Source organism: Juglans microcarpa x Juglans regia, chromosome 8D (assembly GCF_004785595.1).
Source record: "Juglans microcarpa x Juglans regia isolate MS1-56 chromosome 8D, Jm3101_v1.0, whole genome shotgun sequence".
NCBI lineage: Eukaryota > Viridiplantae > Streptophyta > Magnoliopsida > Fagales > Juglandaceae > Juglans > Juglans microcarpa x Juglans regia.
In genome coordinates, this window is record NC_054608.1 from 8,530,446 (window position 1) to 8,549,157 (window position 18,712).

At 35.7% G+C, this 18,712-nt stretch overlaps 3 protein-coding genes and 1 non-coding gene across 5 annotated transcripts; 2 read left to right on the forward strand and 2 right to left on the reverse strand.

Annotated features, from left to right (window-relative positions):
- The first annotated feature begins 245 nt into the window (after window positions 1–245).
- LOC121241848 (protein CYPRO4) lies at window positions 246–4,903 on the forward strand. The gene is made up of 2 exons (XM_041139699.1): window positions 246–2,126; window positions 4,297–4,903. Exons 1-2 carry the CDS (start codon window positions 480–482, stop codon window positions 4,576–4,578), a joined length of 1,929 nt encoding a protein of 642 aa, XP_040995633.1. The 5' UTR covers window positions 246–479; the 3' UTR covers window positions 4,579–4,903.
- Window positions 4,904–7,893: 2,990 nt separating this feature from the next.
- LOC121241849 (UDP-glucuronate:xylan alpha-glucuronosyltransferase 2-like) lies at window positions 7,894–11,281 on the reverse strand. The gene is given in 4 exon segments (XM_041139700.1): window positions 7,894–8,997; window positions 10,153–10,677; window positions 10,680–10,791; window positions 10,918–11,281. Coding segments are annotated over 4 exon segments (1,776 nt in total). The 5' UTR covers window positions 11,113–11,281; the 3' UTR covers window positions 7,894–8,053.
- On the forward strand, window positions 9,869–9,941 carry TRNAR-CCU. Its single transcript has one exon. It is a non-coding gene; the product is annotated as a tRNA-Arg (tRNA).
- A 1,641-nt stretch (window positions 11,282–12,922) lies between the features above and the next one.
- LOC121241850 (protein TIC 22, chloroplastic) lies at window positions 12,923–16,774 on the reverse strand. Of its 2 annotated transcripts, XR_005935818.1 has the most exons (9): window positions 16,331–16,773; window positions 16,068–16,130; window positions 15,770–15,844; window positions 14,970–15,020; window positions 14,264–14,323; window positions 14,090–14,161; window positions 13,650–13,685; window positions 13,362–13,542; window positions 12,923–13,253 (listed from the first exon to the last, which is right to left on the reverse strand). XR_005935818.1 is itself a non-coding variant. In XM_041139702.1 (8 exons), the coding sequence occupies exons 1-8, from the start codon at window positions 16,721–16,723 to the stop codon at window positions 13,450–13,452; spliced, it is 843 nt and encodes a 280-aa protein (XP_040995636.1). In that variant the 5' UTR covers window positions 16,724–16,774; the 3' UTR covers window positions 13,361–13,449. The 2 variants fall into 2 exon arrangements, 1 of the variants encoding a protein (XP_040995636.1); XM_041139702.1 differs by lacking the exon at window positions 12,923–13,253 and having other exon boundaries at window positions 13,361–13,542; window positions 16,331–16,774.
- Window positions 16,775–18,712: the final 1,938 nt, after the last annotated feature.

Consider the following 18,712-nt stretch of genomic DNA (forward strand, 5'->3'; position numbering starts at 1 on the left):
CAATTACTTAAAAAAAATAAATAAATAAGAGATTCACATGAAAAAATTAAATTTTTAATAATAAATCTTATTCTTTTTTTTAAAATAACTATACGACATTTACGCATTTCATTACCCTATGTAATTTTACTCATATAAAAAATAATTCTTTTTTTTAAAATTTAAAATAATAATATTAAAAATAATATTATAATAATATTTTATTTAATTTTTAATTTTTATCTAAAATCATTCCATCCTCTCTGAATAGGTTCAACGGTTTCTAAATGAATCGTCGACCGGATCCATCTCTTTACCTCTTTCGATTAAACAAAACAGAAAACCTAACCTAACCAGCGAAAGGAAGAAGCTCAAATTTCAAAATTCGAACTTGGCGCTCTTTCAAGTTCAGAATCTCAGATCCCTAATTCCCATTTGTCAGATTGTCAAGCCTTTCCTTTTCTCTGTTTCTGTCTCTTCCTCACCACAAAGAAACAGAGATGGGTGCCAATCACAGCCGCGAAGATCTGGAACTCTCCGACTCCGACGCTGAAAATTACGAGGAACAGTCGGAACAAGAAGAAGCTGAACAAGAAGAAGAAAACTACCATGACGCAAAAGATAGGTCCTCGGAGCGCAGACCCAAAACACCGTCTTCGCTCGATCAAGTAGAGGCCAAGCTCAAGGCCCTGCAGCTTAAATACCCCTCCTCAGACCAGAACCCCAATCTGAAGAATGCCGTCAAGCTCTACCTCCACATTGGCGGAAACACCCCTATCGCCAAATGGGTAGTCTCAGAGAAACTCACTTCGTACTCTTTCGTCAAGACCTCTCGAATCGACGGTGACAATGACGAGGACGAAGACGGGGAAGATGACGAGGAAGGCGGAGATTCTTGGTGGTTTTTGAAAGTTAGTTCCAAGATTAGGGTGAAGGTTTCAACGGAGGCGCAATTGAAGACTTTTGGGGATCAGCGTCGTGTTGATTTTGTGGCCAAAGGTGTTTGGGCGATGAAGTTTTATAGCGACGAGGACTACAAGGGCTTTGTTGCTAAGTTTCAGGAATGTTTGTTTGAGAATACGTACGGGGTAGAGGCCACCGAGGAGAATAAGGTGAAGTTGTACGGGAAAGACTTCATTGGGTGGTTGAAGCCGGAAACTCTGGACGACTCTATGTGGGAAGACGCTGATGATGCATTCTCAAAGAGCCCGAGTTCAGAAACGCCGGTGAGAGCGAGCCAAGATTTGAGGGAGGAGTTCGAGGAGGTGGCCAACGGTGGGATACAGAGCTTGGCATTGGGGGCGTTGGATAATAGTTTCTTAGTTGGTGATTCGGGCATTCAGGTTGTCAAGAACTTCGCTCATGGAATTCAAGGGAAAGGAGTTTATGTCAATTTCGACGGTGGGGATTACAGGAGTGGTTCGAGTTTGGCGCACTCCACGCCGAGAAAGGCACTGCTTATGAAGGCAGAGACTAATATGCTCCTCATGAGTCCAATGAATGGTGGGAAGCCTCACTCCAAAGGGCTCCATCAGCTTGATATTGAAACTGGGAGGATTGTTACGGAGTGGAAGTTTGAGAAAGATGGAACTGATATTACAATGAGGGATGTGACAAATGAGAGTAAAGGAGCACAATTGGATCCGTCAGGCTCAACGTTTCTGGGATTAGATGACAACAGGCTTTGCCGGTGGGATATGCGTGATCGAAAAGGGATGGTTCAAAATCTTGCTAATGCTAGCACCCCCGTCTTGAATTGGACACAGGGGCATCAGTTCTCCCGAGGGACTAATTTTCAGTGCTTTGCAACTACTGGTGATGGCTCGATTGTTGTTGGGTCTCTTGATGGGAAGATTAGATTGTATTCGATCAACTCTATGAGACAAGCAAAGACGGCTTTCCCGGGCCTTGGTTCACCTATTACACATGTGGATGTTACCTTTGATGGGAAGTGGATCTTGGGCACTACGGATACCTATTTGATCCTTATCTGCACGCTCTTTACTGACAAGGATGGAAAAACAAAGAATGGGTTTAGTGGCCGTATGGGGAATAGGATCTCGGCTCCGAGATTGTTGAAGCTAAACCCACTGGATTCGCATCTAGCTGGAGTAAATAATAAGTTTCGAAATGCTCAGTTTTCATGGGTAAGTGTACATATTCTGTGCCTGTTCTTTGCGCCTTTGTTCAGCAGCTAGCCGCAAAAATAGGTTAAGAAGTTACTATTTGATTCTTATGGTAATTACATTTGGAATTGGGTGCGTAGATATAAGAACATTTCAACTTCAGTAATTGCTAGAATATATTATGATTGCATATCTGGCATTCCTATTCCTTGCATTATCTCTGCATATTGTAAATACATATGGTCATCGGTTTCCATGTATAGCAGATCGTATAGCTGGTAGAGTAGTTTAATTTTCTTATTTTTTGATCCCTGTAATGTTTATTTAAATCAGTACAAGGCCACATACAAGATCTGGGCTGTTTCCTGACAGTATCTATATGTATTTCATCTGCTTTAATGGCATAATTTCATGCATCTAGTTGTTAGCCATACTTAACACGTTTTGAACCCATGAATTGGCAAAAATACATTTAATTGGAATTCATTTAGCCTATTCCGTGTGCTTGGTGTGAATTGAATGCAAATTTATTTCACGTATTACCAGGCACATGAATTGAATTCGAATTCATATTATCAAATTTGATCTGAATTTATTTCATGTCACGGAAGAATCTTTTTACCAAATACCCCACATTATGTACCGACACTAGCAAACTTGCGTTCCTCTCTTTCTCTCTCTCTATCAAACACTTTATATTTTTCTTTTACTGAAACTCCATAAAAGAATATATGAAGGGTTGAATTGTCCTTTAACTTTTGTCTGATTTACAAATTTGGATACTAAATTAATCTAGGGGTTGGTATGGGAAAACTCATCCTATTATTTTTATTTTTATTTTTTATTTTTCCAAGTATTAAATGAAGCTAAACTCTGTCTTGTCTACTCCAAACAATTAAATTTGATTGTGACGTCTACTAGTTCACTTTATATTTGAGTTTAGTTGGTATATATGAATTTAGTTTATATTTCCTGTTCTTCTCTATTTAATGAAATTAATTGACTTCGAATTTGGATTAATAAATTGGTTCCAAGCAGGGTGTTAATGGAATAGCTGGTTCTTGATGTGTTCTATTGTTGCTTTTATCTCTTTTTTGCTTTATGCATTGAAATTGCACACTAGCTGCTTGAGAGATGAATTGCATGCTCTTGATGTGTCCATTAATCTTGCCATGTACTTGGAATTTGATTTGGAAAGTATTGTTATGAAGCATATTGAGTGAAGACTGTCATTGAAGTAAATGTTATGTCAACTCTACACACTATAATAGTGTTTACGGGGAGAGAGAAGAATCTTCTCCGCACCTTTCTCTCTTTGCTTGAGCCTCTTTGTACCTCCAGCTTTTGACTGGTTGACACATACACGCGCACACATGAAATTGAGTTTCATACCTCTTGTCAGATTGGGAATTTCCAACTTGAAATTTTCGTTGTAGTTGTAAATATTGATTATATTATCATTATGATGATTTTGTGCTGTTGAATTTGCAGCTCATGGATACTTTGGTTTAGTGGTTTGGCAATCAGCTATTTGATTAACTTGGCTAGCATTTCTTGCATTTATTTTAATGCTGTCATTTATCATGAATTCCTGCTGAATCTGGTTGATGAGCATTCCATCATAAAGATTGCGTTTCTTTAGCAATTTTATGCCCCTCTACTTTGGGGAGCAGGGTTTTCTTCTGTAGAAGCTGCTCAGTCCCTGGATGTTTTTCTTTGATTTCTGTTTCTTTATCTTTACATATAAAATAATTTCTTTATAACCAATTTGTTTGTGTTTCTGTAACTGAAGCTTATGCTCAAATTCATAAATGTAGAAATCCATGTATCAGTTGCGGAATTAAGTTTTTTGTTTATGTATTTCATTGTGAAAAAAATCTTATAGACATAATTGAAGATACAAAATATATTATCAATATACCAATTTAGGGATGTGGTCTGTCATGGTTGCGCCCTTTTCTCTTCTTTTTTTCCTTGTAAATCTTTCTCTAATCTTAAACTTAATATTGAAACTTTGATCTTATTTTTTAATGAATGTTCTTTGTGCCGATTGTGAGAAAAGTGTTATTAGAGCTCTCTGACTCTCTCGGTAATGTCTTTCATATACACTTGCTTTTGGAACCTCTAGTTTTCCTGTGATTTTCATTAGTTCTTGGGTGCACTCTTAACAATTTCATGCACATATTCTTAGGTCACGGAGAATGGAAAGCAGGAGCGCCATTTGGTTGCAACAGTGGGCAAATTTAGTGTGATATGGAACTTCTTACAGGTGAAGAATAGCTCTCATGAATGCTACCGCAATCAGGATGGTCTCAAGAGCTGCTATTGTTACAAGATAGTCCTGAAGGATGACTCCATAGTTGATAGTCGTTTCATGCATGAGAAATTTGCCGTCACCGATTCACCTGAGGCCCCGCTGGTCATTGCAACCCCCATGAAAGTCAGCTCCTTCAGCATATCCAGCAGGCGATGACATTCTCTGTCAAATGCTTTCGTTTAGAACTTTACTGTATTCTAGATTATTGTTTCATTAGGGCATGTTTCAAAATGAAGTCAGTAAAAGAGATTTTCTAGTTCTTCTGACTGTTTTAAAGGAGAGTTATAGATTGTCTTGCAATTTGCAAGCGATTTGATGTCTCCCAGCAATTAGTGTTGTATTAATGCTTGATGAAGCACAAGATGTTCTTTCTCTACTTTAGACCTATGAATTGAACTTCGGTTTAAATGAGTCTTGTTCTGTATCAAACTCCTGTTCTATCTAGTGATCGAAATCAAGCTTGCTTGGTATATTTTTCTCCTAATTTGTGCTATGATAATACCATCATGTGTTATTAGTTATGCTCATAAAGACAAACAGCTGAAAAATGCCAATAATTTAGGTGTCATTTGGATTGAGAAATACTCTCAATCCATTTCATCTCATCTTATTATTATAATTTTATCAAATTTTCACATAAAATATAATAATCAATTCAATTTTTTTAAATTATAAAACAGTAATAATATTTTAATAATATTTTATTTAACTTTTAATTTTTATCTAAAATTATTTCATCTTATCTCATTATCTAAATAGAATGATCTCCAGTATTTTCGAGGAAAGTTTTTTTCCCTCGTTTCACAGGTTAATAAAGCTCATAAAGAAAAAAGGTGTGGAAAAAGACTAGTTGATTTGCTTGGATGTTTAGGCCCAAATGTACATACAACGCTTATCGAATTGATGAGGTCCAAAACAATTAACTCAAAATCCCAACCCGTAATTGCACATACATGGTGGTTGCTGGCCCATTGTTAGATCATGGAGGTTTTGCTTTTGTCCAACTTGTTGGACTTCATACTTCTTCAACTACCCCTTAGCTCTAGCCAATATCACATACAAATCATGAGCGAGTTTGAGAACTTGGCCTTATATAGAGGTTATTTCATTGAAGTGATAGAGTCTAACTTGACTTATGATATATTTTCCTTTCAGGAGTTTGAGTTATCTTCCTTTTAGGAATTTGAGTCCCTTCTTATCTTTATCTCTTAGCTAAAATTGTGGGGGACTCAAGTATCCCTTCTAGTTATCCCGTTAATTTTTTTTGTGCTGACACATGGGATGTAATTTTGATGCTTTATTAAAATTTTAAGTTTTCAAAACTATCCTCCATTTGGAACGTAATTGTAAAATAGTTGTATAAAATTTATAAGTTCAGCATTTTCAAACAAAAAAATGAGCGCACGCACACATACACATGACACACACACAAATATATATATATATATATATGTATGTATGTATTCATTACGAAGAACTTTCTAACCACTTCTATCGGATATATATGGTTTTGTCAAAAGGTTAGGCTGATCATGTATTACATATATATTAATTAATTTCTAGACCTAATGGAAGTCGAATTAATTATTAAACTTACTGGAATTGACTATGTTAAGTAATTAAGTTGCATCTGTGAAGTCATTTTCTTATGGGGCCATTGAATAGATGTATTTTTAGGGGCAGCTTTATCAGTAGGTGTACCTAATTAATTGGGTTTGCTCAACCAATCCTTTCGTAATCACTAGCCAATTCTACCACACTATATATATACACACACACACGACACTTTCCTTGCACCCAAACAATATTTTATCACCTGATCAGACGGCGAAATTCGTTACAGAAAGGAACAACTCAACGTTTTCGATCTGTAAAAAGAATAAACTAATTGGTTGGCACAAATTAAGAGTCTTTACGTACAATATATATTTGGCTACATAACGTATACATCTATAGGAATAATCCATGAATCAATTACCATCGAGAAAGAAAAAAAAAAAAAAATAGATATATGAAATGGGTTTTACACCGTTGATCGATAATGTATGTGTTGTCTAAAAAATTTACACGCACTTGTTTCGTGTGTGTTTATGTAATATTTCTCTCCCACTAGCTAGTGCATGTAGAAGATTGATCCAAATATGGTCTTGGATTATGCATCAAATTAATAAGAAGATTATTGAAAAGGATATTCTCACCAATAATGATAAGAGATGCAATTAATTAATAGATCATGTTGCATCTAATTAATTATCCAACGACTGGTATGGTTTGTGACGGATTATTTGCGACGATAACGACTATTTGCGACAAAAACAGACTCATTTTAACAGAAAATAATTATTTTCGTTGAAAATAACTGGTCATAAATAAATAGTTTTCTTATAGCATATTAATTATTTACTTGTAGCAGTACTTACAAAAAATTATGAACTTCCGCTAGCAAGCTAGCTATTCATGGAGACAAAACTCATTCCATATTACGTACGTACGGTTTGTTCTTATAGCAAGGCAATGTGATATTGCTAATAATTAATTTCACTTTGATTCAACATCCCACCTCACCAATTTTTCTATCACACGATACAGCATATTCTAAAATCAGATGGTCGAATTCGATGGGAATACATTTTTTCCCCCCCTTAAATTTGTATATATACTACTTAATTTGTTGATGAATTAAGAAGCCATGTTATGTTGTGGTACTGTATCCATAATTTCGCTCTTGATGACTGCTCTGATAACAAGCCTGCAAAGTGTGATATCAAGTCATATTGTCATTAAAGGCTCGAGTATTTTCTCCCATACATCGATTGGTTTTAGATGGATTAATGACAATTTACAGACAAAGGTCATCATGAGCTCAAATCGTACGTTAAATTAGTCCCAACGTATGCATGATGAAGGAAGGATGTTGGACAGAATGTTTTAAATAGATTACATAATTAGATGGATTGGACAAAACATGAGCATTGTTAGGAAAAGATGGCTCTAGACTCTAAGTATATATATAGTTAGATGAAGTGTAACTAATTTTAATTCTTTCATATTTTCTTAACATATCTTTGAATCAAATGAACAAAGCCACAGCTTACTACATCACCACCAATTTTAATTATGAAAATTTTAATTCACCAACCTTTTTATTATCATCAGATGTGACATTAAATGATCGCCCCACAAGTGAAACATAATTAATAGTCTCAATTTATTTGATACCACATCATAGAATGGTAGGAAGATGATGATCATATATAAAAGGATTAATGTGGGTAATATGTATATTTTTTTAATGATTTCATAATTTCAATGAGCTAAACCTAGCTCAAGATCAGATGAATTAGCTAGATTGGGGCTTTTGGCACTAGGCCGTCAGCATACGTGAATCTATTTCATAGCACAACCAAAAAGAAAATAAAAACAGATGATCAAGAGCATAGATATCCATATTATATGGCTGAGACCAAGATCTTAGGCAGTGTTTTTCTAACCATCTATTCACACATAAATAATTATGTGGTGTAATCATGTAGAAATCCCAAATATATTATCCTTCTACGTTTAGAGAAAAGGGGTAAAAAGAAAGCCAAAAAACAAAAAAACAAAAGGAGAAAAATAATGCAAATTAGTTCTAATCCATCAAATGAGACCGTCTAGGATCTGTAATATTAATCCGCCAATGCTCATCAGGCAACCCCATCTCCCTAGCCTTCTTTGTGTCCCAATCCAACTCAATCCTCCTCCTCTCCGTCAACCCACAAAAACGCTGCAACCCTTCATCCATGGTGTCGTGAAACTTCCACCACCTCCGGTGCGCCACATCGGTCGCATAAACACGTTGGTCTGGAATGTTCCAGTTACAGTCATAGTCCCTATAGCATTGCCATGGCTTCAACCCTAAATAGTGTATAGAATAAACCTTGGGCGGGTCCGCCCCAAACAGCTGGTTCTTAAACCCTGTCTCCACCGTCGTGTTCGCCCAAAAATTCTTCAAGAAATTCACCCTCCTCGGGAACCGGTGCCACCACACAAAGATTTCGTTGAGGAACCCTTGGTCACCGCCGTTGTACGAAATTATGTCTTCTCGATGATCCATGAGCACTCGAAACGTGCAGTTGGAGGGCTCGACAACCATTATGCCAGAGTTGAAGATGGAAACGTCGTTGCCGGTGGCTGACAACTGAGGGAAGTAGAAGAGGATGTCGAGGTTACGTAAAACAAGGACGTCGGAATCAATGAATATGAGTTTTTCGTAGTCAGTAAGTTGCCAAAGTCGGAACTTGCTGTAGTTGTACTCGTTGTACGTGTCCTTCTCGGCTCTAGGGTTGCGTATCCGCTCCATGATGCGTATCTTCCAGCCGGCGGCGGCAAGGGCGTCGCGTTTGGGCGTGGAGATGGAGCTATCTATGAGCAGTATGAGGTCGCGCTTTGTGCCGGTTTGGATGAGGCTTTTGGCGAGGGTTATGGCACCGCAAACATAGGATTCAGAGGAATGAAGAACTGTAACGTAGGCTTCTCGTTTTGGTGTCTTTGTCGAGCTTTGAATCTTGGAGATGTCGAAGACTTCACGTATCCCTGGGAATCAATTCCCAACAACTGTATTAATTTGGGATCTATGAACAACATGCAGTATACTATGCAGGTACTTCAAGAAATAATTTTTATTTTTCACAGAATTTGAAGAGAATAATTTGTTAGAATATTATAATTAGAGAACTGTTATAGACACAAAAAGATCATTACACAATATAAACTCATAAACTGATTTGAATTTATGAAATTTGTTAGATCTACTTTATAATAAAAGTAACTTTACGATCTGACATTCTACGTCAAATCACATCAGTTTATGAGTTTACTTTTATATAATCCTTTTGTGGTTAAAGTATTTTCTTTATAATTAAGTTAAATTATTATATTTCCAAGATATGGTAGAGATAGATATAGATGTTTCCAAATTCTAAAAGACAATATTACATATGCAGGACTAACTGTGTTTGGCTCCTAGGAAGTAGTTAGGAATGTTTCTTAGAAACAAAGCTAGAGAAAAAACTGTCCCACCCACCAAAAGCTAGATGTCATGACTAAAACTAAAAGCAAGCAAAGACTTTCGTGTGCTCTTTATTTGATATTTCACTTCAAGATAATGCCGCCAACTAAACCACGATGGTATCGAAAATAAATGTAGGAAATAAGCCATAAGTTAAAGGGAGAAGTGTTACGTAGATACACAAAAAAATCTTACAAAAATAAATCTATAAATAAAGATGATTTTATATGATACGTTAAATTTATTTTATAATAAAAGTAATTAATTTAAAATTTAACGTACTATATGAATCATATCAGTTTATAATTTTATTTGTTAAATTTTGTGATTTTCCTGGTCCGTTGAAATCTCCTTTTGATCAGGTTAAATAAATTACAATATCATACTGAAAACAAGGCGCCTGTAGCTCAGTGGATAGAGCGTCTGTTTCCTAAGCAGAAGGTCATAGGTTCGACCCCTATCTGGCGCGTTTCTTTCTTTTGTTCTTCAACTTTTTTGCCTATGCTTTGTAAATTACATGAATGCATAAAGAAAACTGAGAATTAAGACTCCAATTGAAACAAAGGACTCGAAGGTTTCTTTAGAATCATGTGCTATGTAATCTTATGATATTTGAATAAGAAAACTGGGAATTGAGATTGAAATTGAAGCAAATTAAGGACGACTCGAATCATTTTTACCTTGTCCCCAAAGTGGTAAAGACAATTTGCAAGACCCAACTGGCAATGAAACCTTCTGCTCCAACCTCCTCATGTCCGACTCAAAAAACCACCAATCTCCTTCTTGTTTCACCAAATCATCGCATCTAAACAGCTCCATCATCGGCCTGCACTTGCTCAAAAACACCACCTTGGTCTTGCTGTACCAGTCTCTCTTCCCTTTCTTCACTGCTAAATTTGCTGCCACAAGATGAACTTGGAGCCTCAACACGTCTCTTGCCCAACCCTTTTCCGGAAACTTGCATGGCAATTGCGCCACAATCATGTCCAAGTTTTCGTACCTTCTGTAATCCGGCATTGGCACCTCAGGGCAGGTTGCGACATCAATCTCTTCCTCCTCGTCTATCCATTCGGGAAACAGATCTTTCCATTCAAAATACTCGGAGACCTGTTCGAATGTGACTGGTATTGTTTCCAAGCTGCGTGCGCTCCATTCGCTCACATCCAGATCTTCCATATTCACCATCCCAATCTTCATTCCTCCCCCATTTCAATCATGAAGCTTGGCATTTCTATCTTGGTCAGGTTTCCTTTAGGCTTTTGTGAATTTGCAGCTTCTGTCTCCTCCAGAACCACCTTCATCTTAAGACCTGTGTCCACCTGCAAAAGTAGCACTCGAAGGTTCAGAATCATTAAAAGAACAAAAAAGAAGACAAAAAGGTGAGAAGAGAGAAGAATTCTGAGGGGTTGTGGGCAGGAAAAATAGCTTGTGCCGGCTCACCTTACCTTGTGATGGCACTCACGCAATGAACACCTAACAATCGATGCAGCATTCTCAAAGTAAACTGAAGTAGATGGCCGGAGAAGAAGAGATGCATAAACTATAAGGAAGAAAGCAAGGAAGATCAAGTTGATTTTGATCACCAAAGCCCTTGAAGGAATGACCTTCATAATCTTTTGAAGACCAAATCCTTCCTGCATAATGCTATCCAAAAAATCTGTAGTGCATGCCTCAAATAGAGTGAGAGAGAGAGCTTTATATATATCTAACTAATTACTCCATTTTTCGCAATGAAGCGTAATGGTTAATTATTATGATTAGGACCTTGAAGGAAACTTTTGGATGCAGTGGTTAGAGAGCCTAGGGAGTGTTTTTAAGAAAATCTCAAAATCAAGAGGGCCAAAACCATTTAAACAACTCCAAGTGGCATTTCCTGTTGTAATCTTGTTGGTTTTCAGTGAAAATCATGCTTAATTTTACTTTCTTATTCCATGCTGTAGGATATTGCTCGTATTTCTAGACAATTTCTTGAGTTCCCTCCCTATCTATACTCGTATATATAGGTTTTTCTTTCGATAAGTGTTCACATATCACATCAAACCACGTCAATTTGTAGGTTTTATTTTTATAAGATTTCTTTATGACTAAAACACTACTCTTTCCCTTATGATCTCTAGAGAAAAAAATAAAAATAAAAATAAAAATGTGAAAAGAAGCAAATGAAAAAAGGTCCCTTATTCAAATAAAATGGATAGAAAAATTAGAAAAAAAAAAAAAAAGTCCATAAAAATTGTGTCCAGTGTAAAAAAAGCAATAAAACAAAGCTAGAAATGTGGAAAGAGGCAGGTAAGCAGGCCGTCCAACAACTCTTCGGTTGGGCAGTCGACTTCACGAAAGATAATGTCGCTGTTATCCGTTATGAAATCGTGAATCTCCACCAATATTCTATTTCTAATCATTTACACATTTATGTCCATCTTTTATTCATAATTGTTATTTATTTTATATGGTTACTTTAGGTTAAATATCAGCACATCAGACAACTCATCAATATGAATGTAGCCCATGTTTTACACGACCTTGTGCCTATGTTTATGGTGAACTATCACATTGGAATATTATTATTATTATTTAAAAAAAAAAAAATTCTAATCAGCCTCCTGATAATGACGAACACGAAGTGGGGTTCTAGTTAATAGACAAATGGGCTATTTGTCCCTTAAATCGATATTATTTTTGTGCATAAATGTGCCATGTGGAGATGGAGCATCCTCTGTTTTGGGCCCTGGATTGCTCTTGTTCTGAGAAATCTCTAACGAACGAATATTGGGCAATATGATGCTTTTGTGTCATATTGCACAATTCAGGTGGCAAAGAGGACCCATCGAGTCCAAACTGGCAAGGCATACGATTACACCAATTTATGGAAATAAAGGTAAAAATCCACTTGTGGGAGACGGCAATATTTATTGAGCAAATGGGTATTATGTTGGCGAAAAATTATATTTATAGTTATAGAATGTGCTGCACTTTCCTTTTGAAATAAGTGAGTAAATATGAAATTCACAAAAAAATTAACTTTTTAATTGTGAACTCCACTCTTTTTCAGAAGGAGTGTGCCGCACTTGCATAACTCATGATTGTATATAACATTACTCTATCTAGATAACAAACCAAGCACCGTAAAAAATAACAATCAGAAAAGTTCTCATTTTCAGGTTTCTCCCGAAAACAGAACCAGTGAAGACCGGGTGGCCATGTAACTTAAAAGAGTAATAGAGCTCTTGACTACAAACCCCGGTGTCGAGGGATCATATCCACCCACCCGCAGCCATCGAAATGGAAGCATGTTTCCTCTGTTTAGCTTCATAATGCAAGCCGCTGTAAATTAAGAAAATCATGGAGCCACGTACCTTATCTCTCTTCAAGCCTCAGTGTCAATACACAGCAAAAATTCCACATGTTATAGACTACAACCCCTTTTTTGGATAGGTATAAACCACAACCATGTTCCAACAAGGATATTGCCATTTCAATTATATGTGGCAGAGGAAACATAAAGATGCAGAGATGCCGTTTGTATGAGCGTCTGATCATTCATGTATAAATCATATATGCGCAGTTAAAAGAGATTTGCCGAGCTCTCTTACAAGGTGTGATTTCGCTTGAAATTGATCTATATATGTTTAACAACATATATAGGGCGCATTTGTGTCAATGCAATGCAACTGTACACAAATTACAACAGTCCCACAATATTTGTCTCAACATGGTGATTTCCCTGACCTTCACTGGATCTCTTTTTAGCTGTAAAAACCCACACTCCGGAGCTTTAATTTTCCTACACACCATTAGCTGCATGTCAAGGAATTTGTTTTGTTACATTCAAGTATGCAGTATACACAATCAAACACGCATACAGGGGTTGCTGATGGTCATGATGGCTGACCTGCTTTATTTTGACCCTGAAAACATGCCGTATGCTAACAGCTTCCAGATCCTTTCAAATGGTCAGTTGAAGTCACGCATCACATGAATCACGCTTTAAGCACTTCTTGAATGTGTTGAGAGTGGCTTTTGCCAGGTGGAATAAAAATCAGATCTTCCCACCCTGAGTTCCGCTCACTCATCTGCATCAGTTATGAGGAACCAAATCAAGATTCAATTTTCGTTTTTCGTTTTTCTCTTTTCTATAATGAAAAATACCATTTACATTGGAATTGCCAACATTCATTACCTCCATTTTTCTCAAAACAGCTTCCAAGCTACCAACCTGTAGAAATAATTTTAATTAACTAATGTAATAGGGATGGTACCAAGAATAAAAGCATTGGACTGTTTGAGATGATGTGCAGAAGTCATCAAACATGAAACGTTTCCTGTACAGAATTCTGCCCTAAAGAGGGCATAAGAATGAAGAGTCATACTATCCGAAGAAACAAGAAAAGATACTAAACTTGGTGTGTTGCAAAGAAAGGAAAAAATGATCCACGTAATAAGCAAAAAATGAACCATGTAAAAAGCAAAAAATGAACTACGTAAACATATTTTGAAATTTTCTTCAAGCTTCTGGACAGATTAAATATTATAATGCAATGTGTTTTCAATGAAAAGATTCCACCATAAGCTCTAAATGATTAAGAGAGAGGTGGGCGAAAGAATTGCTGCTTGTCATACCATAATATGTTGAGATAATGCTGGTCCTCTTGATGCCCTAGAGACCTTCGACAGTTCTTTTTCTATATCCTCCTGTGTAGGAACAAGCAAAGGCCGCTGCTAGTAAATCATACACTCATATCCACATCTTAAAATGTAATAGCATCTACAAGGAGTTCAATTGGCCAAACCAACCTTGGTAAAGTAAATTGGACAATAACGCTTGTTTTTCTTCTTGACAACCAGAAGGTCGGACTGTAGCCACAAACAACTGATTATACAAAACTGAGGAAGAACGATTGCTCCAGGGCAACTAAACGCCCAAAATTTCATTTCAACGTACACTGAAGCAAGTTTCAGTCACCAAACTGATCCCCAGCACTGTCAAGGGCAGACAATATCCATGCTACAATTCTATTTCTTTGTCATGGATACACCCCCATACATCCATAAATAGTTTTTTACACATACACATTATCAATGTAATACTTTAGAAAAATCCACACTAAAATAACAAAAAATGAATTCACAAAAATAATGGAACATATAAAATCAAGTTGTGAGTCGGGAGAAAAACCAGACCTTATAAAAAACAAGAGTGTCATTTAGATCATGGATTTTCTGTTTTTTACTTTCTCCTTCATACCAGCCTCTTTATATTTGTACGTCAAATTATTTCAATTACGGACATGTGCGCGTATAAGCCATCAATGGAACAAATTAGATCCATGGGTTATTTTACCTAAGAGCTCAGTTTAACATATTTTTGCTTGCACTCTCTTGTATACATCATGTGTACTAGGGTTCCACCTTTAGCCCTTTTTAATAAAATTTTATTGGTATTAGAAATGTATTTCTGCTTTCAAAGATGAGAACTAGATTCAAAAGTAGAATAACAAACCTGAAAAACAGGAACTCCATCAAACCCATTCCTGGAATCTGCGGTTTTGAGCTAATCAACATGAAAGATAATTGTGAATCCATCTAAATTGGTAGATTAATACAATCACACAATAGCCAAAGACAATTATACAACATTTTCCTTTTTTGATAGGTAAAGAAAAGTATACAGCATTTTCATAAATAAGAATTAGGAGTTTCTCTCACAACATTTTCTATCACAGCTAAGGTGTCCGCTCAGTGGAACTTCACATTTCCTGCTATCCACACGAGAAGCCAAAACCAAATGGTCTTTGTATTGTGTATGCCACCCTACTTTTTTCTTCTTATATTTTGGTATTATATTAAGTCATATGTATATTAGCATATGGCCCTACTTAAGACAGAATAAAAATTTACGATTCAATACAGAGATACAAAATAATGAGATTGAAATTGATACATGATAAATATCACGGAAAAATTATGGCACATTATAAAAGATAGAGTGGTACAGTTCTATTCTCGTAATAATAAAAACAAGTACAAAAGATTAAATATCAAAGTTCAAAGCACAAAGGGAGTATTTCGGCCCAAAAATGAAAAGAGTATAAAGGAAGTTAAAAATACAATGGCGGATCATCTAACTCTACATTTACAGATAGCAATGACCATGTGAATGTTAGTTGCTTACTGCGCATGAAGAGTTTCGGTTATCGCTCTCAAAATTGAGAGATAAGATAATACAGTATAGGCATTGCCTTCAATCTAAACAACCGGCACTGATGTGACTTAGAGCGACGGGAAGTGACACAAACTAACCTCCAATGCGTTCTTTATTTGAACAGGGTCAGGCAAAAACCGAAATGCAATTCCTTCGACCTTCAACATATATACCTATAATTCGAAAAAAGAAAAGAACAAAAATTATATTTCAGAAAATGAATCTAACAATGAATATAAAAAGCTGAGAAACCAAAACAGCTACATAGATTTATCAGTTATATTCACAGCTATCTACCAAACCCACCATCAAGCGCTAAGAATTTCACTTAATTGGAGATAAAAAAAAAAAAAAAAAAAAAAAAAAAAAAAAAACACTTAATTTCCAACTACGTACCTGGTCAAGAGTAATGGGAACAACCTTTGCCTCACTTCGTAGTTCTCTTTTCCGTGTTCTAACCTGAAAATGGCCACAGAAAAACCATCAATATCTCAAAAGAGACAAAAGAAAACTTTCCGCTCGGTTGCTGAGAAAATGTCGCAGACCCATTCCATTTATATTGCTTAAAAGTAAGCAAATAAACAAAAAGAAAATCTATTCATTTGTATTACTTTCCTATCATTTCTCGGGAACCGAACACGTGAGATAGAATTACTAACTTGAGCAAGGAAGGCCTCGGCGTCCTCCTGGCGAAAACAAAGCAACCCAATCGAGTTGACACCACTGGGATCAGAGATAAGCACGAACTCATTGTTCGAATTGCTGACAGTGTAGACTGACGTGCCAGTTAGGGTTTTTGCCACGTGGTCGGAGCTCAGGCCTGCGGCCAAGGCTTGCTTCGGCTGTGTTACCGACGCGAACAGCGGAGGATACGACGAACGGGGACGCCGGCTTGCCACAGGGGGCCAGCCGTCAGATAGGGTTCCAGCGAGTCGCTTGGTGTCCTTGAAGCGGCTAGCTAGCTCTGCGCAGAGCCGGTGGCAGTGCTGGTGGACGAAGGTGGAGAGCGAGAGAAGGGGGTTTGCGGGGCCGTAGGGTTTTGGGGACTCCATGACTTAGGAAAGTAGAGAGAAAAAAAATAGCGGTGCGTGCATCAAGTTGATAATGGGGTCTGAGACTTGGAGGTGTGCTATCGTCACCTGCAGATGATGAAGTACATTTCACGCACGTATTGGCACGCGAGTATACCAAACGTAAGTGTTAAGCGAGTATCAATATATGTTTTAATGGGCTGGTTTACATTTTTCGGCCTTGAGCCCAATGTTCAGTCACTTCGGTCTTCATCCAACTTCATAAAAGCCAAGGCCCAACACTCCTCCAACCCCTCTATCTATGTCTAGCGATTATAGAACGCACAAGAATAAACAGTAATTCTTGTTTAACATTTTTATTCCATCAATGCCCTTGGTAATTAAGTGTTATTACGATTTTAGCATTACTTTTTGCGTTTTACTTTTTCAATTTGCACTTTGTCAGCCACTCACTCATATTTGATTTGTCATTACTGTTTTAGGCTTTTGATTTTGTCAGCCAATCTTTCATCTTGAATATTTAAATTTGATCGATAGAGGTTAAAATATTAAAAATAAACTAATTTAAATAGATAATTAAAATATAAATATCATATCATACATTTAAAATTAACTTTAATTTATAAAATACTAATATTTTATCATTAAATAAATTATAAAATTTTGCTAAATATTTTTAAGAGAATAAAATCATATAAATAATTAGAAATTTTAATATAATTTAAATCTCATAATAATTAGGCTATTTACTAATCAATTTTATGTATTCTTTTAATCTTGATGATTGTGAACTAACATCTAATTCAATTATTCAAGATTCTGTGTTACATGTAAGGAGTCACACTTTATTTACGATTTGGACACATTATTTTAAAAAATTTTATTTTTTCTTCTAATTAGACAAAATGTGGCAAACGTGCTTTGCACGTTAAACCATTACTAGTGTGTATATATATATATATATATATATGCATACCCACTCATAGTAAACATATAAACAAAAAATAGTTCAAATTAGAGAAACAATAATATATTTTTAAAATCTTACCTAAAAAAATTTACATAACAATAATAATACATTTGTTGAAGAAAAATAGTTGACCGATTTAATTACCATGCAAGATTAGATTGAGAGCAATATATTAAGAGCTTTGCAAGGTATAAGCGATTTGGTGCACCAAACCTCGTACTATTGCTGACATGATTTTTTTTATTGAAAAGAAAATATCAAAAAAAATTTTGAAAGAAGAAAAAGTTCTCTGTCTCATAAAAATTATTTTAATCTTTAATTTCCACCGTTTCATTAATTAGATACTTTATACATCAGTATTGGTACATAATTTGATGTATGAACTCGTTTGTGAGAAGACTTTTCCATATATTAATTAAAAATAATGATATATATAAATATCAAAGGTTTAAATCTATCATATACATTTTATTAAAAAATAGGCTACATCATTAAAAAGTAAGATGTTTTATTTTTTATTTATTTTTTTATTGGGTCCACTTTTTTTAAAAGAGGCTTACGCAAGTTGGGAAATGACCTTTTACAAAACTCATTCAGCACTTATGGCTTCACACCTTACCAATTAGGTAGGGAATTACCTTTCTTGCTATCTTAGTTTCTCGTCTTATAGGCACTTAAATTATAGAGGTGAGATAGAATAAGAAATTTATAAATAGTAATGAGATAATTTATAAATAATAATAAAATTATTTATGTTAAAATATTTTATAAGATTTTGAGAAATGATAGATAAAAAGTTGAATAAAAATATTATAAAGTTATAATATTGTTAGAATATAATTTTTTATAAATAATTTTTATTTTGAGATTTGAAAAAATTGAATGTGACGCTCTCGACCCCCACTTGCGTTCAGGCAGGAGTCGCGATACCAAAATGTTGGCCGTTCGGATCAAACACCCCTCGCACATGAAAATGTAGCATGTACTCGCATGCTCAATAAATGTGTACAATTAATTCACACAACGAAAAAATAAAAATG